The following is a 26,660-nucleotide window of genomic DNA, read 5'->3' as shown; positions in this document are numbered from 1 at the left end:
CAGTAGAGAGAAACAACAGCTGGTTGAGCTGATCGACACCATGATCTCCTATAACCTCTGCTATAGACAGGACAGAACACCTGACGGACAATATGTCTACGTACTGGAGCCGTGAGTACACACACACACACACCTAGAATACCTAGAAAACACACACACCTAGAATACCTGACGGACAATATGTCTACGTACTGGAGCCGTGAGTACACACACACACCTAGAATACCTGACGGACAATATGTCTACGTACTGGAGCCGTGAGTACACACACACACACACACCTAGAATACCTGATGGACAATATGTCTACGTACTGGAGCCGTGAGTACACACACACACACACACACACCTAGAATACCTGACGGACAATATGTCTACGTACTGGAGCCGTGAGTACACACACACACCTAGAATACCTGGCGGACAATATGTCTACGTACTGGAGCCGTGAGTACACACACACACACCTAGAATACCTGACGGACAATATGTCTACGTACTGGAGCCGTGAGTACACACACACACCTAGAATACCTGACGGACAATATGTCTACGTACTGGAGCCGTGAGTACACACACACACACCTAGAATACCTGACGGACAATATGTCTACGTACTGGAGCCGTGAGTACACACACACACCTAGAATACCTAGAAAACACACACACCTAGAACACACACACACACACACACACACATTAGAGCTTAACCCATACCCAGTCACATGTTATGTATATCTATTAACTCTGTTCAGGAGGTAGAGGTGTATATCTATTAACTCTGTTAAGGAGGTAGAGGTGTATATCTATTAACTCTGTTCAGGAGGTAGAGGTGTATATCTATTAACTCTGTTCAGGAGGTAGAGGTGGATATCTATTAACTCTGTTCAGGAGGTAGAGGTGTATATCTATTAACTCTGTTCAGGAGGTAGAGGTGGATATCTATTAACTCTGTTCAGGAGGTAGAGGTGTATATCTATTAACTCTGTTCAGGAGGTAGAGGTGGATATCTATTAACTCTGTTCAGGAGGTAGAGGTGTATATCTATTAACTCTGTTCAGGAGGTAGAGGTGTATATCTATTAACTCTGTTCAGGAGGTAGAGGTGGATATCTATTAACTCTGTTCAGGAGGTAGAGGTGTATATCTATTAACTCTGTTCAGGAGGTAGAGGTGTATATCTATTAACTCTGTTCAGGAGGTAGAGGTGGATATCTATTAACTCTGTTCAGGAGGTAGAGGTGTATATCTATTAACTCTGTTCAGGAGGTAGATTAGGTGGATGAGCGTTCTGATTGTGTGTGTGTGTGTGTGTGTGTGTGTGTGTGTGTGACCCTGTGTGTGTGTGTGTGTGTGTGTGTGTGTGTGTGTGTGTGACCCTGTGTGTGTGTGTGTGTGTGTGACCCTGTGTGTGTGTGTGTGTGTGTGTGTGTGTGTGTGTGTGTGTGTGTGTGTGTGTGTGTGTGTGTGTGTGTGTGTGACCCTGTGTGTGTGTGTGTGACCCTGTGTGTGTGACCCTGTGTGTGTGACCCTGTGTGTGTGTGTGACCCTGTGTGTGTGACCCTGTGTGTGTGACCCTGTGTGTGTGTGTGACCCTGTGTGTGTGTGTGTGTGTGTGTGTGTGTGTGTGTGTGTATTGTGTGTGTTTAGGCGTGTGGAGGAGGTGGTGTGTTTCCCAGGCCTGCCCCCCCACAGACAGCTGACTTACCAGACCAAACAGACGATCAGCAGAGAGATGGACCAGGAGAGGATGAGGAGAGCAGAATCACGGATGAGCAACACACACAAGGTCAGACACACACACACACACACACACACACACACACACACACACAGGGTCACACACACACACACACACAGGGTCACACACACACACACACACACACAGGGTCACACACACACACACAGGGTCACACACACACACACACAGACACACACACACACAGGGTCACACACACACACACACACACACAGAATCGCACACACATTTGAAATACTTTATTTGATTCCACAAATCACATTACAGTCGAAGGATTACAGTCAAACATTTCATTGGTCTTGGATATAGAAGGAAAATGTCAACCTTCTCCATACAGCTAGACTGACCATAACAGCAGAAACAGAGCAGTACCTTCTCCTCCATACAGCTAGACTGACCATAACAGCTGAAACAGAGCAGTACCTTCTCCATACAGCTAGACTGACCATAACAGCTGAAACAGAGCAGTACCTTCTTCTCCATACAGCTAGACTGACCATAACAGCTGAAACAGAGCAGTACCTTCTCCTCCATACAGCTAGACAGACCATAACAGCTGAAACAGAGCAGTACCTTCTCCTCCGTACAGCTAGACTGACCATAACAGCTGAAACAGAGCAGTACCTTCTCCTCCATACAGCTAGACTGACCATAACAGCTGAAACAGAGCAGTACCTTCTCCATACAGCTAGACTGACCATAACAGCTGAAACAGAGCAGTACCTTCTCCATACAGCTATACTGACCATAACAGCTGAAACAGAGCAGTACCTTCTCCTCCATACAGCTAGACTGACCATAACAGCTGAAACAGAGCAGTACCTTCTCCATACAGCTAGACTGACCATAACAGCTGAAACAGAGCAGTACCTTCTCCATACAGCTAGACTGACCATAACAGCTGAAACAGAGCAGCACCTTCTCCTCCATACAGCTAGACTGACCATAACAGCTGAAACAGAGCAGTACCTTCTCCTCCATACAGCTAGACTGACCATAACAGCTGAAACAGAGCAGTACCTTCTCCATACAGCTAGACTGACCATAACAGCTGAAACAGAGCAGTATATTCTCTTCCATACAGCTAGACTGACCATAACAGCTGAAACAGAGCAGTACCTTCTCCATACAGCTAGACTGACCATAACAGTTGAAACAGAGCAGTACCTTCTCCATACATCTAGACTGGCCATAACAGCTGAAACAGAGCAGTACCTTCTCCTCCATACAGCTAGACTGACCATAACAGCTGAAACAGAGCAGTACCTTCTCCATACAGCTAGACTGACCATAACAGCTGAAACAGAGCAATACCTCCTCCATACAGCTAGACTGACCATAACAGCTGAAACAGAGCAGTACCTTCTCCATACAGCTAGACTGACCATAACAGCTGAAACAGAGCAATACCTCCTCCATACAGCTAGACTGACCATAACAGCTGAAACAGAGCAGTACCTTCTCCCCCATACAGCTAGACTGACCATAACAGCTGAAACAGAGCAGCACCTTCTCCATACAGCTAGACTGACCATAACAGCTGAAACAGAGCAGCACCTTCTCCATACAGCTAGACTGACCATAACAGCTGAAACAGAGCAGTACCTTCTTCTCCATACAGCTAGACTGACCATAACAGCTGAAACAGAGCAGTACCTTCTCCATACAGCTATACTGACCATAACAGCTGAAACAGAGCAGTACCTTCTCCTCCATACAGCTAGACTGACCATAACAGCTGAAACAGAGCAGTACCTTCTTCTCCATACAGCTAGACTGACCATAACAGCTGAAACAGAGCAGTACCTTCTCCTCCATACAGCTAGACTGACCATAACAGCTGAAACAGAGCAGTACCTTCTCCTCCATACAGCTAGACTGACCATAACAGCTGAAACAGAGCAGTACCTTCTCCATACAGCTAGACTGGCCATAACAGCTGAAACAGAGCAGTACCTTCTCCATACAGCTAGACTGACCATAACAGCTGAAACAGAGCAGTACCTTCTCCTCCATACAGCTAGACTGACCATAACAGCTGAAACAGAGCAGTACCTTCTCCATACAGCTAGACTGACCATAACAGCTGAAACAGAGCAGTACCTTCTCCATACAGCTATACTGACCGTAACAGCTGAAACAGAGCAGTACCTTCTTCTCCATACATCTAGACTGACCATAACAGCTGAAACAGAGCAGTACGTTCTTCTCCATACAGATAGACTGACCATAACAGCTGAAACAGAGCAGTACCTTCTCCATACAGCTAGACTGACCATAACAGCTGAAACAGAGCAGTACCTTCTTCTCCATACAGCTAGACTGACCATAACAGCTGAAACAGAGCAGTACCTTCTCCCCCATACAGCTAGACTGACCATAACAGCTGAAACAGAGCAGTACCTTCTCCATACAGCTAGACTGACCATAACAGCTGAAACAGAGCAGTACCTTCTCCATACAGCTAGACTGACCATTACAGCTGAAACAGAGCAGTACCTTCTCCATACAGCTAGACTGACCATAACAGCTGAAACAGAGCAGTACCTTCTCCTCCATACAGCTAGACTGACCATAACAGCTGAAACAGAGCAGTACCTTCTCCATACAGCTAGACTGACCATAACAGCTGAAACAGAGCAGTACCTTCTCCATACAGCTAGACTGACCATAACAGCTGAAACAGAGCAGTACCTTCTTCTCCATACAGCTAGACTGACCATAACAGCTGAAACAGAGCAGTACCTCCTCCATACAGCTAGACTGACCATAACAGCTGAAACAGAGCAGTACCTTCTCCTCCATACAGCTAGACTGACCATAACAGCTGAAACAGAGCAGTACCTTCTTCTCCATACAGCTAGACTGACCATAACAGCTGAAACAGAGCAGTACCTTCTCCTCCATACAGCTAGACTGACCATAACAGCTGAAACAGAGCAGTACCTTCTCAATACAGCTAGACTGACCATAACAGCTGAAACAGAGCAGTACCTTCTCCTCCATACAGCTAGACTGACCATAACAGCTGAAACAGAGCAGTACCTTTTCCATACAGCTATACTGACCATAACAGCTGAAACAGAGCAGTACCTTCTCCATACAGCTAGACTGACCATAACAGCTGAAACAGAGCAGTACCTTCTCCTCCATACAGCTAGACTGACCATAACAGCTGAAACAGAGCAGTACCTTCTTCTCCATACAGCTAGACTGGCCATAACAGCTGAAACAGAGCAGTACCTTCTTCTCCATACAGCTAGACTGACCATAACAGTACCTTCTCCATACAGCTAGACTGACCATAACAGCTGAAACAGAGCAGTACCTTCTCCATACAGCTATACTGACCATAACAGCTGAAACAGAGCAGTACCTTCTCCATACAGCTAGACTGGCCATAACAGCTGAAACAGAGCAGTACCTTCTCCATACAGCTAGACTGACCATAACAGCTGAAACAGAGCAGTACCTTCTCCTCCATACAGCTAGACTGACCATAACAGCTGAAACAAAGCAGTACCTTCTCCATACAGCTAGACTGACCATAACAGCTGAAACAGAGCAGTACCTAATTCTCCATACAGCTAGACTGACCATAACAGCTGAAACAGATCTCTACCTTCTTCTCCATACAGCTAGACTGACCATAACAGCTGAAACAGAGCAGTACCTTCTCCATACAGCTACACTGACCATAACAGCTGAAACAGAGCAGTACCTTCTCCCCCATACAGCTAGACTGACCATAACAGCTGAAACAGAGCAGCACCTTCTCCATACAGCTAGACTGACCATAACAGCTGAAACAGAGCAGTACCATCTCTTCCATACAGCTAGACTGACCATAACAGCTGAAACAGAGCAGTACCATCTCTTCCATACAGCTAGACTGACCATAACAGCTGAAACAGAGCAGTACCTTCTCCATACAGCTAGACTGACCATAACAGCTGAAACAGAGCAGCACCTTCTCCATACAGCTAGACTGACCATAACAGCTGAAACAGAGCAGTACCATCTCTTCCATACAGCTAGACTGACCATAACAGCTGAAACAGAGCAGTACCTTCTCCTCCATACAGCTAGACTGACCATAACAGCTGAAACAGAGCAGTACCTTCTCCATACAGCTAGACTGACCATAACAGCTGAAACAGAGCAGTACCTTCTCCATACAGCTATACTGACCATAACAGCTGAAACAGAGCAGTACCTTCTTCTCCATACAGCTAGACTGACCATAACAGCTGAAACAGAGCAGTACCTTCTCCTCCATACAGCTAGACTGACCATAACAGCTGAAACAGAGCAGTACCTTCTCCTCCATACAGCTAGACTGACCTTAACAGCTGAAACAGAGCAGTACCTTCTCCTCCATACAGCTAGACTGACCATAACAGCTGAAACAGAGCAGTACCTTCTCCATACAGCTAGACTGACCATAACAGCTGAAACAGAGCAGTACCTTCTCCATACAGCTATACTGACCGTAACAGCTGAAACAGAGCAGTACCTTCTTCTCCATACAGCTAGACTGACCATAACAGCTGAAACAGAGCAGTACCTTCTTCTCCATACAGCTAGACTGACCATAACAGCTGAAACAGAGCAGTACCTTCTCCATACATCTAGACTGGCCATAACAGCTGAAACAGAGCAGTACCTTCTTCTCCATACAGCTAGACTGACCATAACAGCTGAAACAGAGCAGTACCTTCTCTTCCATACAGCTAGACTGACCATAACAGCTGAAACAGAGCAGTACCTTCTCCATACAGCTAGACTGACCATAACAGCTGAAACAGAGCAGTACCTTCTCCATACATCTAGACTGGCCATAACAGCTGAAACAGAGCAGTACCTTCTCCTCCATACAGCTAGACTGACCATAACAGCTGAAACAGAGCAGTACCTTCTCCATACAGCTAGACTGACCATAACAGCTGAAACAGAGCAGTACCTTCTCCTCCATACAGCTAGACTGACCATAACAGCTGAAACAGAGCAGTACCTTCTCCATACAGCTAGACTGACCATAACAGCTGAAACAGAGCAATACCTCCTCCATACAGCTAGACTGACCATAACAGCTGAAACAGAGCAGTACCTTCTCCATACAGCTAGACTGACCATAACAGCTGAAACAGAGCAGTACCTTCTTCTCCATACAGCTAGACTGACCATAACAGCTGAAACAGAGCAGTACCTTCTCCATACAGCTAGACTGACCATAACAGCTGAAACAGAGCAGTACCTCCTCCATACAGCTAGACTGACCATAACAGCTGAAACAGAGCAGTACCTTCTTCTCCATACAGCTAGACTGACCATAACAGCTGAAACAGAGCAGTACCTTCTCCATACAGCTAGACTGACCATAACAGCTGAAACAGAGCAGTACCTTCTCCATACAGCTAGACTGACCATAACAGCTGAAACAGAGCAGTACCTTCTCCATACAGCTAGACTGACCATAACAGCTGAAACAGAGCAGTACCTTCTCCTCCATACAGCTAGACTGACCTTAACAGCTGAAACAGAGCAGTACCTTCTCCTCCATACAGCTAGACTGACCATAACAGCTGAAACAGAGCAGTACCTTCTCCATACAGCTAGACTGACCATAACAGCTGAAACAGAGCAGTACCTTCTCCATACAGCTATACTGACCGTAACAGCTGAAACAGAGCAGTACCTTCTTCTCCATACAGCTAGACTGACCATAACAGCTGAAACAGAGCAGTACCTTCTCCTCCATACAGCTAGACTGACCATAACAGCTGAAACAGAGCAGTACCTTCTCCTCCATACAGCTAGACTGACCATAACAGCTGAAACAGAGCAGTACCTTCTCCTCCATACAGCTAGACTGACCATAACAGCTGAAACAGAGCAGTACCTTCTCCATACAGCTAGACTGACCATAACAGCTGAAACAGAGCAGTACCTTCTCCATACAGCTAGACTGACCATAACAGCTGAAACAGAGCAGTACCTTCTTCTCCATACAGCTAGACTGACCATAACAGCTGAAACAGAGCAGTACCTTCTCCATACAGCTATACTGACCGTAACAGCTGAAACAGAGCAGTACCTTCTTCTCCATACAGCTAGACTGACCATAACAGCTGAAACAGAGCAGTACCTTCTTCTCCATACAGCTAGACTGACCATAACAGCTGAAACAGAGCAGTACCTTCTCCATACATCTAGACTGGCCATAACAGCTGAAACAGAGCAGTACCTTCTTCTCCATACAGCTAGACTGACCATAACAGCTGAAACAGAGCAGTACCTTCTCTTCCATACAGCTAGACTGACCATAACAGCTGAAACAGAGCAGTACCTTCTCCATACAGCTAGACTGACCATAACAGCTGAAACAGAGCAGTACCTTCTCCATACATCTAGACTGGCCATAACAGCTGAAACAGAGCAGTACCTTCTCCTCCATACAGCTAGACTGACCATAACAGCTGAAACAGAGCAGTACCTTCTCCATACAGCTAGACTGACCATAACAGCTGAAACAGAGCAATACCTCCTCCATACAGCTAGACTGACCATAACAGCTGAAACAGAGCAGTACCTTCTCCATACAGCTAGACTGACCATAACAGCTGAAACAGAGCAGTACCTTCTTCTCCATACAGCTAGACTGACCATAACAGCTGAAACAGAGCAGTACCTTCTCTTCCATACAGCTAGACTGAACATAACAGCTGAAACAGAGCAGTACCTTCTCCATACAGCTAGACTGACCATAACAGCTGAAACAGAGCAGTACCTTCTCCATACAGCTAGACTGACCATAACAGCTGAAACAGAGCAGTACCTTCTTCTCCATACAGCTAGACTGACCATAACAGCTGAAACAGAGCAGTACCTTCTCCCCCATACAGCTAGACTGACCATAACAGCTGAAACAGAGCAGTACCTTCTCCATACAGCTAGACTGACCATAACAGCTGAAACAGAGCAGTACCTTCTCCTCCATACAGCTAGACTGACCATAACAGCTGAAACAGAGCAGTACCTTCTCCATACAGCTAGACTGACCATAACAGCTGAAACAGAACAGTACCTCCTCCATACAGCTAGACTGACCATAACAGCTGAAACAGAGCAGTACCTTCTCCATACAGCTAGACTGACCATAACAGCTGAAACAGAGCAGTACCTTCTCCTCCATACAGCTAGACTTACCATAACAGCTGAAACAGAGCAGTACCTTCTCCATACAGCTAGACTGACCATAACAGCTGAAACAGAGCAGTACCTTCTCCATACAGCTAGACTGACCATAACAGCTGAAACAGAGCAGTACCTTCTCCTCCATACAGCTAGACTGACCATAACAGCTGAAACAGAGCAGTACCTTCTCCTCCATACAGCTAGACTGACCATAACAGCTGAAACAGAGCAGTACCTTTTCCATACAGCTATACTGACCATAACAGCTGAAACAGAGCAGTACCTTCTCCATACAGCTAGACTGACCATAACAGCTGAAACAGAGCAGTATCTTCTCCTCCATACAGCTAGACTGACCATAACAGCTGAAACAGAGCAGTACCTTCTCCATACAGCTAGACTGACCATAACAGCTGAAACAGAGCAGCACCTTCTCCATACAGCTAGACTGACCATAACAGCTGAAACAGAGCAGTACCTTCTCCTCCATACATCTAGACTGACCATAACAGCTGAAACAGAGCAGTACCTTCTTCTCCATACAGCTAGACTGGCCATAACAGCTGAAACAGAGCAGTACCTTCTTCTCCATACAGCTAGACTGACCATAACAGTACCTTCTCCATACAGCTAGACTGACCATAACAGCTGAAACATAGCAGCACCTTCTCCATACAGCTAGACTGACCATAACAGCTGAAACAGAGCAGTACCTTCTTATCCATACAGCTAGACTGGCCATAACAGCTGAAACAGAGCAGTACCTTCTTCTCCATACAGCTAGACTGACCATAACAGTACCTTCTCCATACAGCTAGACTGACCATAACAGCTGAAACAGAGCAGTACCTTCTTCTCCATACAGCTATACTGACCATAACAGCTGAAACAGAGCAGTACCTTCTCCATACAGCTAGACTGACCATAACAGCTGAAACAGAGTAGTACCTTCTCCATACAGCTAGACTGACCATAACAGCTGAAACAGAGCAGTACCTTCTCCATACAGCTATACTGACCATAACAGCTGAAACAGAGCAGTACCTTCTCCATACAGCTAGACTGGCCATAACAGCTGAAACAGAGCAGTACCTTCTCCATACAGCTAGACTGACCATAACAGCTGAAACAGAGCAGTACCTTCTCCTCCATACAGCTAGACTGACCATAACAGCTTAAACAAAGCAGTACCTTCTCCATACAGCTAGACTGACCATAACAGCTGAAACAGAGCAGTACCTTCTTCTCCATACAGCTAGACTGACCATAACAGCTGAAACAGATCTCTACCTTCTTCTCCATACAGCTAGACTGACCATAACAGCTGAAACAGAGCAGTACCTTCTCCATACAGCTAGACTGACCATAACAGCTGAAACAGAGCAGTACCTTCTCCCCCATACAGCTAGACTGACCATAACAGCTGAAACAGAGCAGCACCTTCTCCATACAGCTAGACTGACCATAACAGCTGAAACAGAGCAGTACCTTCTCCTCCATACAGCTAGACTGACCATAACAGCTGAAACAGAGCAGTACCTTCTCCTCCATACAGCTAGACTGACCATAACAGCTGAAACAGAGCAGTACCTTCTTCTCCATACAGCTAGACTCACCATAACAGCTGAAACAGAGCAGTACCATCTCTTCCATACAGCTAGACTGACCATAACAGCTGAAACAGAGCAGTACCTTCTCCTCCATACATCTAGACTGACCATAACAGCTGAAACAGAGCAGTACCTTCTCCATACAGCTAGACTGACCATAACAGCTGAAACAGAGCAGTACCTTCTCCATACATCTAGACTGGCCATAACAGCTGAAACAGAGCAGTACCTTCTCCTCCATACAGCTAGACTGACCATAACAGCTGAAACAGAGCAGTACCTTCTCCATACAGCTAGACTGACCATAACAGCTGAAACAGAGCAATACCTCCTCCATACAGCTAGACTGACCATAACAGCTGAAACAGAGCAGTACCTTCTCCTCCATACAGCTAGACTGACCTTAACAGCTGAAACAGAGCAGTACCTTCTCCTCCATACAGCTAGACTGACCATAACAGCTGAAACAGAGCAGTACCTTCTCCATACAGCTAGACTGACCATAACAGCTGAAACAGAGCAGTACCTTCTCCATACAGCTATACTGACCGTAACAGCTGAAACAGAGCAGTACCTTCTTCTCCATACAGCTAGACTGACCATAACAGCTGAAACAGAGCAGTACCTTCTCCTCCATACAGCTAGACTGACCATAACAGCTGAAACAGAGCAGTACCTTCTCCTCCATACAGCTAGACTGACCATAACAGCTGAAACAGAGCAGTACCTTCTCCTCCATACAGCTAGACTGACCATAACAGCTGAAACAGAGCAGTACCTTCTCCATACAGCTAGACTGACCATAACAGCTGAAACAGAGCAGTACCTTCTCCATACAGCTATACTGACCGTAACAGCTGAAACAGAGCAGTACCTTCTTCTCCATACAGCTAGACTGACCATAACAGCTGAAACAGAGCAGTACCTTCTTCTTCATACAGCTAGACTGACCATAACAGCTGAAACAGAGCAGTACCTTCTCCATACATCTAGACTAGCCATAACAGCTGAAACAGAGCAGTACCTTCTTCTCCATACAGCTAGACTGACCATAACAGCTGAAACAGAGCAGTACCTTCTCTTCCATACAGCTAGACTGACCATAACAGCTGAAACAGAGCAGTACCTTCTCCTCCATACAGCTAGACTGACCATAACAGCTGAAACAGAGCAGTACCTTCTCCATACAGCTAGACTGACCATAACAGCTGAAACAGAGCAATACCTCCTCCATACAGCTAGACTGACCATAACAGCTGAAACAGAGCAGTACCTTCTCCATACAGCTAGACTGACCATAACAGCTGAAACAGAGCAGTACCTTCTTCTCCATACAGCTAGACTGACCATAACAGCTGAAACAGAGCAGTACCTCCTCCATACAGCTAGACTGACCATAACAGCTGAAACAGAGCAGTACCTTCTTCTCCATACAGCTAGACTCACCATAACAGCTGAAACAGAGCAGTACCATCTCTTCCATACAGCTAGACTGACCATAACAGCTGAAACAGAGCAGTACCTTCTCTTCCATACAGCTAGACTGAACATAACAGCTGAAACAGAGCAGTACCTTCTCCATACAGCTAGACTGACCATAACAGCTGAAACAGAGCAGTACCTTCTCCATACAGCTAGACTGACCATAACAGCTGAAACAGAGCAGTACCTTCTTCTCCATACAGCTAGACTGACCATAACAGCTGAAACAGAGCAGCACCTTCTCCTCCATACAGCTAGACTGACCATAACAGCTGAAACAGAGCAGTACCTTCTTCTCCATACAGCTAGACTGACCATAACAGCTGAAACAGAGCAGTACCTTCTCCTCCATACAGCTAGACTGACCATAACAGCTGAAACAGAGCAGTACCTTCTCCCCCATACAGCTAGACTGACCATAACAGCTGAAACAGAGCAGTACCTTCTCCATACTTCTAGACTGACCATAACAGCTGAAACAGAGCAGTACCTTCTCCATACAGCTAGACTGACCATAACAGCTGAAACAGAGCAGTACCTTCTCCATACAGCTAGACTGACCATAACAGCTGAAACAGAGCAGTACCTTCTCCTCCATACAGCTAGACTGACCATAACAGCTGAAACAGAGCAGTACCTTCTCCATACAGCTAGACTGACCATAACAGCTGAAACAGAACAGTACCTCCTCCATACAGCTAGACTGACCATAACAGCTGAAACAGAGCAGTACCTTCTCCATACAGCTAGACTGACCATAACAGCTGAAACAGAGCAGTACCTTCTCCTCCATACAGCTAGACTGACCATAACAGCTGAAACAGAGCAGTACCTTCTCCATACAGCTAGACTGACCATAACAGCTGAAACAGAGCAGTACCTTCTCCATACAGCTAGACTGACCATAACAGCTGAAACAGAGCAGTACCTTCTCCTCCATACAGCTAGACTGACCATAACAGCTGAAACAGAGCAGTACCTTCTCCTCCATACAGCTAGACTGACCATAACAGCTGAAACAGAGCAGTACCTTCTCCATACAGCTAGACTGACCATAACAGCTGAAACAGAGCAGTACCTTCTCCATACATCTAGACTGGCCATAACAGCTGAAACAGAGCAGTACCTTCTCCTCCATACAGCTAGACTGACCATAACAGCTGAAACAGAGCAGTACCTTCTCCATACAGCTAGACTGACCATAACAGCTGAAACAGAGCAATACCTCCTCCATACAGCTAGACTGACCATAACAGCTGAAACAGAGCAGTACCTTCTCCTCCATACAGCAAGACTGACCTTAACAGCTGAAACAGAGCAGTACCTTCTCCTCCATACAGCTAGACTGACCATAACAGCTGAAACAGAGCAGTACCTTCTCCATACAGCTAGACTGACCATAACAGCTGAAACAGAGCAGTACCTTCTTCTCCATACAGCTAGACTGACCATAACAGCTGAAACAGAGCAGTACCTTCTCCTCCATACAGCTAGACTGACCATAACAGCTGAAACAGAGCAGTACCTTCTCCTCCATACAGCTAGACTGACCATAACAGCTGAAACAGAGCAGTACCTTCTCCTCCATACAGCTAGACTGACCATAACAGCTTAAACAGAGCAGTACCTTCTCCATACAGCTAGACTGACCATAACAGCTGAAACAGAGCAGTACCTTCTCCATACAGCTATACTGACCGTAACAGCTGAAACAGAGCAGTACCTTCTTCTCCATACAGCTAGACTGACCATAACAGCTGAAACAGAGCAGTACCTTCTCCATACAGCTAGACTGACCATAACAGCTGAAACAGAGCAGCACCTTCTCCATACAGCTAGACTGACCATAACAGCTGAAACAGAGCAGTACCTTCTCCTCCATACATCTAGACTGACCATAACAGCTGAAACAGAGCAGTACCTTCTTCTCCATACAGCTAGACTGGCCATAACAGCTGAAACAGAGCAGTACCTTCTTCTCCATACAGCTAGACTGACCATAACAGTACCTTCTCCATACAGCTAGACTGACCATAACAGCTGAAACATAGCAGCACCTTCTCCATACAGCTAGACTGACCATAACAGCTGAAACAGAGCAGTACCTTCTCCTCCATACATCTAGACTGACCATAACAGCTGAAACAGAGCAGTACCTTCTTATCCATACAGCTAGACTGGCCATAACAGCTGAAACAGAGCAGTACCTTCTTCTCCATACAGCTAGACTGACCATAACAGTACCTTCTCCATACAGCTAGACTGACCATAACAGCTGAAACAGAGCAGTACCTTCTCCATACAGCTATACTGACCATAACAGCTGAAACAGAGCAGTACCTTCTCCATACAGCTAGACTGACCATAACAGCTGAAACAGAGTAGTACCTTCTCCATACAGCTAGACTGACCATAACAGCTGAAACAGAGCAGTACCTTCTCCATACAGCTATACTGACCATAACAGCTGAAACAGAGCAGTACCTTCTCCATACAGCTAGACTGGCCATAACAGCTGAAACAGAGCAGTACCTTCTCCATACAGCTAGACTGACCATAACAGCTGAAACAGAGCAGTACCTTCTCCTCCATACAGCTAGACTGACCATAACAGCTTAAACAAAGCAGTACCTTCTCCATACAGCTAGACTGACCATAACAGCTGAAACAGAGCAGTACCTTCTTCTCCATACAGCTAGACTGACCATAACAGCTGAAACAGATCTCTACCTTCTTCTCCATACAGCTAGACTGACCATAACAGCTGAAACAGAGCAGTACCTTCTCCATACAGCTAGACTGACCATAACAGCTGAAACAGAGCAGCACCTTCTCCATACAGCTAGACTGACCATAACAGCTGAAACAGAGCAGTACCTTCTTCTCCATACAGCTAGACTCACCATAACAGCTGAAACAGAGCAGTACCATCTCTTCCATACAGCTAGACTGACCATAACAGCTGAAACAGAGCAGTACCTTCTCCTCCATACATCTAGACTGACCATAACAGCTGAAACAGAGCAGTACCTTCTCCATACAGCTAGACTGACCATAACAGCTGAAACAGAGCAGTACCTTCTCCATACATCTAGACTGGCCATAACAGCTGAAACAGAGCAGTACCTTCTCCTCCATACAGCTAGACTGACCATAACAGCTGAAACAGAGCAGTACCTTCTCCATACAGCTAGACTGACCATAACAGCTGAAACAGAGCAATACCTCCTCCATACAGCTAGACTGACCATAACAGCTGAAACAGAGCAGTACCTTCTCCTCCATACAGCTAGACTGACCTTAACAGCTGAAACAGAGCAGTACCTTCTCCATACAGCTATACTGACCATAACAGCTGAAACAGAGCAGTACCTTCTCCATACAGCTAGACTGGCCATAACAGCTGAAACAGAGCAGTACCTTCTCCATACAGCTAGACTGACCATAACAGCTGAAACAGAGCAGTACCTTCTCCTCCATACAGCTAGACTGACCATAACAGCTTAAACAAAGCAGTACCTTCTCCATACAGCTAGACTGACCATAACAGCTGAAACAGAGCAGTACCTTCTTCTCCATACAGCTAGACTGACCATAACAGCTGAAACAGATCTCTACCTTCTTCTCCATACAGCTAGACTGACCATAACAGCTGAAACAGAGCAGTACCTTCTCCATACAGCTAGACTGACCATAACAGCTGAAACAGAGCAGCACCTTCTCCATACAGCTAGACTGACCATAACAGCTGAAACAGAGCAGTACCTTCTTCTCCATACAGCTAGACTCACCATAACAGCTGAAACAGAGCAGTACCATCTCTTCCATACAGCTAGACTGACCATAACAGCTGAAACAGAGCAGTACCTTCTCCTCCATACATCTAGACTGACCATAACAGCTGAAACAGAGCAGTACCTTCTCCATACAGCTAGACTGACCATAACAGCTGAAACAGAGCAGTACCTTCTCCATACATCTAGACTGGCCATAACAGCTGAAACAGAGCAGTACCTTCTCCTCCATACAGCTAGACTGACCATAACAGCTGAAACAGAGCAGTACCTTCTCCATACAGCTAGACTGACCATAACAGCTGAAACAGAGCAATACCTCCTCCATACAGCTAGACTGACCATAACAGCTGAAACAGAGCAGTACCTTCTCCTCCATACAGCTAGACTGACCTTAACAGCTGAAACAGAGCAGTACCTTCTCCTCCATACAGCTAGACTGACCATAACAGCTGAAACAGAGCAGTACCTTCTCCATACAGCTAGACTGACCATAACAGCTGAAACAGAGCAGTACCTTCTCCATACAGCTATACTGACCGTAACAGCTGAAACAGAGCAGTACCTTCTTCTCCATACAGCTAGACTGACCATAACAGCTGAAACAGAGCAGTACCTTCTCCTCCATACAGCTAGACTGACCATAACAGCTGAAACAGAGCAGTACCTTCTCCTCCATACAGCTAGACTGACCATAACAGCTGAAACAGAGCAGTACCTTCTCCTCCATACAGCTAGACTGACCATAACAGCTGAAACAGAGCAGTACCTTCTCCATACAGCTAGACTGACCATAACAGCTGAAACAGAGCAGTACCTTCTCCATACAGCTATACTGACCGTAACAGCTGAAACAGAGCAGTACCTTCTTCTCCATACAGCTAGACTGACCATAACAGCTGAAACAGAGCAGTACCTTCTTCTTCATACAGCTAGACTGACCATAACAGCTGAAACAGAGCAGTACCTTCTCCATACATCTAGACTAGCCATAACAGCTGAAACAGAGCAGTACCTTCTTCTCCATACAGCTAGACTGACCATAACAGCTGAAACAGAGCAGTACCTTCTCTTCCATACAGCTAGACTGACCATAACAGCTGAAACAGAGCAGTACCTTCTCCTCCATACAGCTAGACTGACCATAACAGCTGAAACAGAGCAGTACCTTCTCCATACAGCTAGACTGACCATAACAGCTGAAACAGAGCAATACCTCCTCCATACAGCTAGACTGACCATAACAGCTGAAACAGAGCAGTACCTTCTCCATACAGCTAGACTGACCATAACAGCTGAAACAGAGCAGTACCTTCTTCTCCATACAGCTAGACTGACCATAACAGCTGAAACAGAGCAGTACCTCCTCCATACAGCTAGACTGACCATAACAGCTGAAACAGAGCAGTACCTTCTTCTCCATACAGCTAGACTCACCATAACAGCTGAAACAGAGCAGTACCATCTCTTCCATACAGCTAGACTGACCATAACAGCTGAAACAGAGCAGTACCTTCTCTTCCATACAGCTAGACTGAACATAACAGCTGAAACAGAGCAGTACCTTCTCCATACAGCTAGACTGACCATAACAGCTGAAACAGAGCAGTACCTTCTCCATACAGCTAGACTGACCATAACAGCTGAAACAGAGCAGTACCTTCTTCTCCATACAGCTAGACTGACCATAACAGCTGAAACAGAGCAGCACCTTCTCCTCCATACAGCTAGACTGACCATAACAGCTGAAACAGAGCAGTACCTTCTTCTCCATACAGCTAGACTGACCATAACAGCTGAAACAGAGCAGTACCTTCTCCTCCATACAGCTAGACTGACCATAACAGCTGAAACAGAGCAGTACCTTCTCCCCCATACAGCTAGACTGACCATAACAGCTGAAACAGAGCAGTACCTTCTCCATACTTCTAGACTGACCATAACAGCTGAAACAGAGCAGTACCTTCTCCATACAGCTAGACTGACCATAACAGCTGAAACAGAGCAGTACCTTCTCCATACAGCTAGACTGACCATAACAGCTGAAACAGAGCAGTACCTTCTCCTCCATACAGCTAGACTGACCATAACAGCTGAAACAGAGCAGTACCTTCTCCATACAGCTAGACTGACCATAACAGCTGAAACAGAACAGTACCTCCTCCATACAGCTAGACTGACCATAACAGCTGAAACAGAGCAGTACCTTCTCCATACAGCTAGACTGACCATAACAGCTGAAACAGAGCAGTACCTTCTCCTCCATACAGCTAGACTGACCATAACAGCTGAAACAGAGCAGTACCTTCTCCATACAGCTAGACTGACCATAACAGCTGAAACAGAGCAGTACCTTCTCCATACAGCTAGACTGACCATAACAGCTGAAACAGAGCAGTACCTTCTCCTCCATACAGCTAGACTGACCATAACAGCTGAAACAGAGCAGTACCTTCTCCTCCATACAGCTAGACTGACCATAACAGCTGAAACAGAGCAGTACCTTCTCCATACAGCTAGACTGACCATAACAGCTGAAACAGAGCAGTACCTTCTCCATACATCTAGACTGGCCATAACAGCTGAAACAGAGCAGTACCTTCTCCTCCATACAGCTAGACTGACCATAACAGCTGAAACAGAGCAGTACCTTCTCCATACAGCTAGACTGACCATAACAGCTGAAACAGAGCAATACCTCCTCCATACAGCTAGACTGACCATAACAGCTGAAACAGAGCAGTACCTTCTCCTCCATACAGCTAGACTGACCTTAACAGCTGAAACAGAGCAGTACCTTCTCCTCCATACAGCTAGACTGACCATAACAGCTGAAACAGAGCAGTACCTTCTCCATACAGCTAGACTGACCATAACAGCTGAAACAGAGCAGTACCTTCTCCATACAGCTATACTGACCGTAACAGCTGAAACAGAGCAGTACCTTCTTCTCCATACAGCTAGACTGACCATAACAGCTGAAACAGAGCAGTACCTTCTCCTCCATACAGCTAGACTGACCATAACAGCTGAAACAGAGCAGTACCTTCTCCTCCATACAGCTAGACTGACCATAACAGCTGAAACAGAGCAGTACCTTCTCCTCCATACAGCTAGACTGACCATAACAGCTGAAACAGAGCAGTACCTTCTCCATACAGCTAGACTGACCATAACAGCTGAAACAGAGCAGTACCTTCTCCATACAGCTATACTGACCGTAACAGCTGAAACAGAGCAGTACCTTCTTCTCCATACAGCTAGACTGACCATAACAGCTGAAACAGAGCAGTACCTTCTTCTCCATACAGCTAGACTGACCATAACAGCTGAAACAGAGCAGTACCTTCTCCATACATCTAGACTGGCCATAACAGCTGAAACAGAGCAGTACCTTCTTCTCCATACAGCTAGACTGACCATAACAGCTGAAACAGAGCAGTACCTTCTCTTCCATACAGCTAGACTGACCATAACAGCTGAAACAGAGCAGTACCTTCTCCATACAGCTAGACTGACCATAACAGCTGAAACAGAGCAGTACCTTCTCCATACATCTAGACTGGCCATAACAGCTGAAACAGAGCAGTACCTTCTCCTCCATACAGCTAGACTGACCATAACAGCTGAAACAGAGCAGTACCTTCTCCATACAGCTAGACTGACCATAACATCTGAAACAGAGCAGTACCTTCTCCATACAGCTAGACTGACCATAACAGCTGAAACAGAACAGTACCTCCTCCATACAGCTAGACTGACCATAACAGCTGAAACAGAGCAGTACCTTCTCCATACAGCTAGACTGACCATAACAGCTGAAACAGAGCAGTACCTTCTCCTCCATACAGCTAGACTGACCATAACAGCTGAAACAGAGCAGTACCTTCTCCATACAGCTAGACTGACCATAACAGCTGAAACAGAGCAGTACCTTCTCCATACAGCTAGACTGACCATAACAGCTGAAACAGAGCAGTACCTTCTCCTCCATACAGCTAGACTGACCATAACAGCTGAAACAGAGCAGTACCTTCTCCTCCATACAGCTAGACTGACCATAACAGCTGAAACAGAGCAGTACCTTCTCCATACAGCTAGACTGACCATAACAGCTGAAACAGAGCAGTACCTTCTCCATACATCTAGACTGGCCATAACAGCTGAAACAGAGCAGTACCTTCTCCTCCATACAGCTAGACTGACCATAACAGCTGAAACAGAGCAGTACCTTCTCCATACAGCTAGACTGACCATAACAGCTGAAACAGAGCAATACCTCCTCCATACAGCTAGACTGACCATAACAGCTGAAACAGAGCAGTACCTTCTCCTCCATACAGCTAGACTGACCTTAACAGCTGAAACAGAGCAGTACCTTCTCCTCCATACAGCTAGACTGACCATAACAGCTGAAACAGAGCAGTACCTTCTCCATACAGCTAGACTGACCATAACAGCTGAAACAGAGCAGTACCTTCTCCATACAGCTATACTGACCGTAACAGCTGAAACAGAGCAGTACCTTCTTCTCCATACAGCTAGACTGACCATAACAGCTGAAACAGAGCAGTACCTTCTCCTCCATACAGCTAGACTGACCATAACAGCTGAAACAGAGCAGTACCTTCTCCTCCATACAGCTAGACTGACCATAACAGCTGAAACAGAGCAGTACCTTCTCCTCCATACAGCTAGACTGACCATAACAGCTGAAACAGAGCAGTACCTTCTCCATACAGCTAGACTGACCATAACAGCTGAAACAGAGCAGTACCTTCTCCATACAGCTATACTGACCGTAACAGCTGAAACAGAGCAGTACCTTCTTCTCCATACAGCTAGACTGACCATAACAGCTGAAACAGAGCAGTACCTTCTTCTCCATACAGCTAGACTGACCATAACAGCTGAAACAGAGCAGTACCTTCTCCATACATCTAGACTGGCCATAACAGCTGAAACAGAGCAGTACCTTCTTCTCCATACAGCTAGACTGACCATAACAGCTGAAACAGAGCAGTACCTTCTCTTCCATACAGCTAGACTGACCATAACAGCTGAAACAGAGCAGTACCTTCTCCATACAGCTAGACTGACCATAACAGCTGAAACAGAGCAGTACCTTCTCCATACATCTAGACTGGCCATAACAGCTGAAACAGAGCAGTACCTTCTCCTCCATACAGCTAGACTGACCATAACAGCTGAAACAGAGCAGTACCTTCTCCATACAGCTAGACTGACCATAACAGCTGAAACAGAGCAATACCTCCTCCATACAGCTAGACTGACCATAACAGCTGAAACAGAGCAGTACCTTCTCCATACAGCTAGACTGACCATAACAGCTGAAACAGAGCAGTACCTTCTTCTCCATACAGCTAGACTGACCATAACAGCTGAAACAGAGCAGTACCTTCTCTTCCATACAGCTAGACTGAACATAACAGCTGAAACAGAGCAGTACCTTCTCCATACAGCTAGACTGACCATAACAGCTGAAACAGAGCAGTACCTTCTTCTCCATACAGCTAGACTGACCATAACAGCTGAAACAGAGCAGTACCTTCTTCTCCATACAGCTAGACTCACCATAACAGCTGAAACAGAGCAGTACCATCTCTTCCATACAGCTAGACTGACCATAACAGCTGAAACAGAGCAGTACCTTCTCTTCCATACAGCTAGACTGAACATAACAGCTGAAACAGAGCAGTACCTTCTCCATACAGCTAGACTGACCATAACAGCTGAAACAGAGCAGTACCTTCTCCATACAGCTAGACTGACCATAACAGCTGAAACAGAGCAGTACCTTCTTCTCCATACAGCTAGACTGACCATAACAGCTGAAACAGAGCAGTACCTTCTCCATACAGCTAGACTGACCATAACAGCTGAAACAGAGCAGTACCTTCTCCTCCATACAGCTAGACTGACCATAACAGCTGAAACAGAGCAGTACCTTCTCCATACAGCTAGACTGACCATAACAGCTGAAACAGAGCAGTACCTTCTCCATACAGCTAGACTGACCATAACAGCTGAAACAGAGCAGTACCTTCTCCTCCATACAGCTAGACTGACCATAACAGCTGAAACAGAGCAGTACCTTCTCCTCCATACAGCTAGACTGACCATAACAGCTGAAACAGAGCAGTACCTTTTCCATACAGCTATACTGACCATAACAGCTGAAACAGAGCAGTACCTTCTCCATACAGCTAGACTGACCATAACAGCTGAAACAGAGCAGTACCTTCTCCTCCATACAGCTAGACTGACCATAACAGCTGAAACAGAGCAGTACCTTCTCCATACAGCTAGACTGACCATAACAGCTGAAACAGAGCAGCACCTTCTCCATACAGCTAGACTGACCATAACAGCTGAAACAGAGCAGTACCTTCTCCTCCATACATCTAGACTGACCATAACAGCTGAAACAGAGCAGTACCTTCTTCTCCATACAGCTAGACTGGCCATAACAGCTGAAACAGAGCAGTACCTTCTCCTCCATACAGCTAGACTGACCTTAACAGCTGAAACAGAGCAGTACCTTCTCCTCCATACAGCTAGACTGACCATAACAGCTGAAACAGAGCAGTACCTTCTCCATACAGCTAGACTGACCATAAAAGCTGAAACAGAGCAGTACCTTCTCCATACAGCTATACTGACCGTAACAGCTGAAACAGAGCAGTACCTTCTTCTCCATACAGCTAGACTGACCATAACAGCTGAAACAGAGCAGTACCTTCTCCTCCATACAGCTAGACTGACCATAACAGCTGAAACAGAGCAGTACCTTCTCCTCCATACAGCTAGACTGACCATAACAGCTGAAACAGAGCAGTACCTTCTCCTCCATACAGCTAGACTGACCATAACAGCTGAAACAGAGCAGTACCTTCTCCATACAGCTAGACTGACCATAACAGCTGAAACAGAGCAGTACCTTCTCCATACAGCTATACTGACCGTAACAGCTGAAACAGAGCAGTACCTTCTTCTCCATACAGCTAGACTGACCATAACAGCTGAAACAGAGCAGTACCTTCTTCTCCATACAGCTAGACTGACCATAACAGCTGAAACAGAGCAGTACCTTCTCCATACATCTAGACTGGCCATAACAGCTGAAACAGAGCAGTACCTTCTTCTCCATACAGCTAGACTGACCATAACAGCTGAAACAGAGCAGTACCTTCTCTTCCATACAGCTAGACTGACCATAACAGCTGAAACAGAGCAGTACCTTCTCCATACAGCTAGACTGACCATAACAGCTGAAACAGAGCAATACCTCCTCCATACAGCTAGACTGACCATAACAGCTGAAACAGAGCAGTACCTTCTCCATACAGCTAGACTGACCATAACAGCTGAAACAGAGCAGTACCTTCTTCTCCATACAGCTAGACTGACCATAACAGCTGAAACAGAGCAGTACCTTCTCTTCCATACAGCTAGACTGAACATAACAGCTGAAACAGAGCAGTACCTTCTCCATACAGCTAGACTGACCATAACAGCTGAAACAGAGCAGTACCTTCTCCATACAGCTAGACTGACCATAACAGCTGAAACAGAGCAGTACCTTCTTCTCCATACAGCTAGACTGACCATAACAGCTGAAACAGAGCAGTACCTTCTCCTCCATACAGCTAGACTGACCATAACAGCTGAAACAGAGCAGTACCTTCTCCATACAGCTAGACTGACCATAACAGCTGAAACAGAGCAGTACCTTCTCCATACAGCTAGACTGACCATAACAGCTGAAACAGAGCAGTACCTTCTCCTCCATAGAGCTAGACTGACCATAACAGCTGAAACAGAGCAGTACCTTCTCCTCCATACAGCTAGACTGACCATAACAGCTGAAACAGAGCAGTACCTTCTCCATACAGCTAGACTGACCATAACAGCTGAAACAGAGCAGTACCTCCTCCATACAGCTAGACTGACCATAACAGCTGAAACAGAGCAGTACCTTCTCCATACAGCTAGACTGACCATAACAGCTGAAACAGAGCAGTACCTTCTCCTCCATACAGCTAGACTGACCATAACAGCTGAAACAGAGCAGTACCTTCTCCATACAGCTAGACTGACCATAACAGCTGAAACAGAGCAGTACCTTCTCCATACAGCTAGACTTACCATAACAGCTGAAACAGAGCAGTACCTTCTCCATACAGCTAGACTGACCATAACAGCTGAAACAGAGCAGTACCTTCTCCTCCATACAGCTAGACTGACCATAACAGCTGAAACAGAGCAGTACCTTCTCCTCCATACAGCTAGACTGACCATAACAGCTGAAACAGAGCAGTACCTTTTCCATACAGCTATACTGACCATAACAGCTGAAACAGAGCAGTACCTTCTCCATACAGCTAGACTGACCATAACAGCTGAAACAGAGCAGTACCTTCTCCTCCATACAGCTAGACTGACCATAACAGCTGAAACAGAGCAGTACTTTCTCCATACAGCTAGACTGACCATAACAGCTGAAACAGAGCAGCACCTTCTCCATACAGCTAGACTGACCATAACAGCTGAAACAGAGCAGTACCTTCTCCTCCATACATCTAGACTGACCATAACAGCTGAAACAGAGCAGTACCTTCTTCTCCATACAGCTAGACTGGCCATAACAGCTGAAACAGAGCAGTACCTTCTTCTCCATACAGCTAGACTGACCATAACAGTACCTTCTCCATACAGCTAGACTGACCATAACAGCTGAAACAGAGCAGTACCTTCTCCATACAGCTATACTGACCATAACAGCTGAAACAGAGCAGTACCTTCTCCATACAGCTAGACTGGCCATAACAGCTGAAACAGAGCAGTACCTTCTCCATACAGCTAGACTGACCATAACAGCTGAAACAGAGCAGTACCTTCTTCTCCATACAGCTAGACTGACCATAACAGCTGAAACAGAGCAGTACCTTCTCCCCCATACAGCTAGACTGACCATAACAGCTGAAACAGAGCAGTACCTTCTCCATACAGCTAGACTGACCATAACAGCTGAAACAGAGCAGTACCTTCTCCATACAGCTAGACTGACCATAACAGCTGAAACAGAGCAGTACCTTCTCCATACAGCTAGACTGACCATAACAGCTGAAACAGAGCAGTACCTTCTCCTCCATACAGCTAGACTGACCATAACAGCTGAAACAGAGCAGTACCTTCTCCATACAGCTAGACTGACCATAACAGCTGAAACAGAGCAGTACCTCCTCCATACAGCTAGACTGACCATAACAGCTGAAACAGAGCAGTACCTTCTCCTCCATACAGCTAGACTGACCATAACAGCTGAAACAGAGCAGTACCTTCTTCTCCATACAGCTAGACTGACCATAACAGCTGAAACAGAGCAGTACCTTCTCCATACAGCTAGACTGACCATAACAGCTGAAACAGAGCAGTACCTTCTCCATACAGCTAGACTGACCATAACAGCTGAAACAGAGCAGTACCTTCTCCATACAGCTAGACTGACCATAACAGCTGAAACAGAGCAGTACCTTCTTCTCCATACAGCTTGACTGACCATAACAGCTGAAACAGAGCAGTACCTTCTCCTCCATACAGCTAGACTGACCATAACAGCTGAAACAGAGCAGTACCTTCTCCTCCATACATCTAGACTGACCATAACAGCTGAAACAGAGCAGTACCTTCTTCTCCATACAGCTAGACTGGCCATAACAGCTGAAACAGAGCAGTACCTTCTTCTCCATACAGCTAGACTGACCATAACAGTACCTTCTCCATACAGCTAGACTGACCATAACAGCTGAAACAGAGCAGTACCTTCTTCTCCATACAGCTAGACTGACCATAACAGCTGAAACAGAGCAGTACCTTCTCCATACAGCTAGACTGACCATAACAGCTGAAACAGAGCAGTACCTTCTCCTCCATACAGCTAGACTGACCATAACAGCTGAAACAGAGCAGTACCTTCTCCTCCATACAGCTAGACTGACCATAACAGCTGAAACTGGTACAACCTGTAACCTGGTTTTAACAGTAAAGGTGAAGGTCGTTGCCAATAGCACCGTTCTGATACATGGATGAGACACATATAGAAATGGTTGAATCTTTTATGATGTGATGTGGATTCAAATCGTGTCTTTTAAAGTGTGTGTGTGTGTGTGTGTGTGTGTGTGTGTGTGTGTGTGTGTGTGTGTGTGTGTGTGTGTGTGTGTGTGTGTGTGGTTCAGAAGCAGCAGGAAGAGAAGGAGAAACCTCCTAAGGCAGTGACATCATCAGTGACATCATCCATCAGGAACCACCAACAGAGGCTGGAGAACATCCTGAGGAACACTGTAGTGGAGATCAGGGTGAGAACAGACACACTATATATACAGACACCTTTATTACCAGGATTCACAGCCATTAAATGGACAGGATCTGATCCCAGATCGGCGCGGTCCTACTCTCAGGGTGAGAACACTCACACTATATATACAGACACCTTTATTACCAGGATTCACAGCCATTAAATGGACAGGATCTGATCCTAGATCGGCGGTCCTACTCTCAGGGTGAGAACACTCACACTATATATACAGACACCTTTATTACCAGGATTCACAGCCATTAAATGGACAGGATCTGATCCTAGATCGGCGGTCCTACTCTCAGGGTGAGAACACTCACACTATATATACAGACACCTTTATTACCAGGATTCACAGCCATTAAATGGACAGGATCTGATCCCAGATCGGCGGTCCTACTCTCAGGGTGAGAACACTCACACTATATATACAGACACCTT

The 26,660-nt window shown here is 45.9% G+C and overlaps 1 protein-coding gene across 1 annotated transcript in view; it reads left to right on the top strand.

Moving 5' to 3' along the window:
• The window catches only part of LOC311121301 (chromosome transmission fidelity protein 18 homolog), a gene marked incomplete at both ends in the record, with an annotated part of 29,007 nt that extends 2,787 nt beyond the window's left edge, over window positions 1–26,220 (top strand). The window contains 3 exons of the mRNA XM_084195804.1: window positions 1–111; window positions 1,650–1,788; window positions 26,101–26,220. The exon at window positions 1–111 is cut by the window's left edge and continues 20 nt beyond it. Of these exons, the coding sequence (XP_084051930.1) occupies window positions 1–111; window positions 1,650–1,788; window positions 26,101–26,220 (370 nt within the window). The remainder of the gene's footprint in view (window positions 112–1,649; window positions 1,789–26,100) is intronic.
• Between the last annotated feature and the right edge of the window lie 440 nt (window positions 26,221–26,660).

Source organism: Coregonus lavaretus, assembly GCF_964263955.1.
Source record: "Coregonus lavaretus genome assembly, contig: HAP1_SCAFFOLD_4828, whole genome shotgun sequence".
NCBI classification, from domain to species: Eukaryota; Metazoa; Chordata; class Actinopteri; order Salmoniformes; family Salmonidae; genus Coregonus; species Coregonus lavaretus.
Note: the sequence above shows the minus strand (reverse complement) of the source record. Positions and strands in the feature narration are given on the sequence as shown.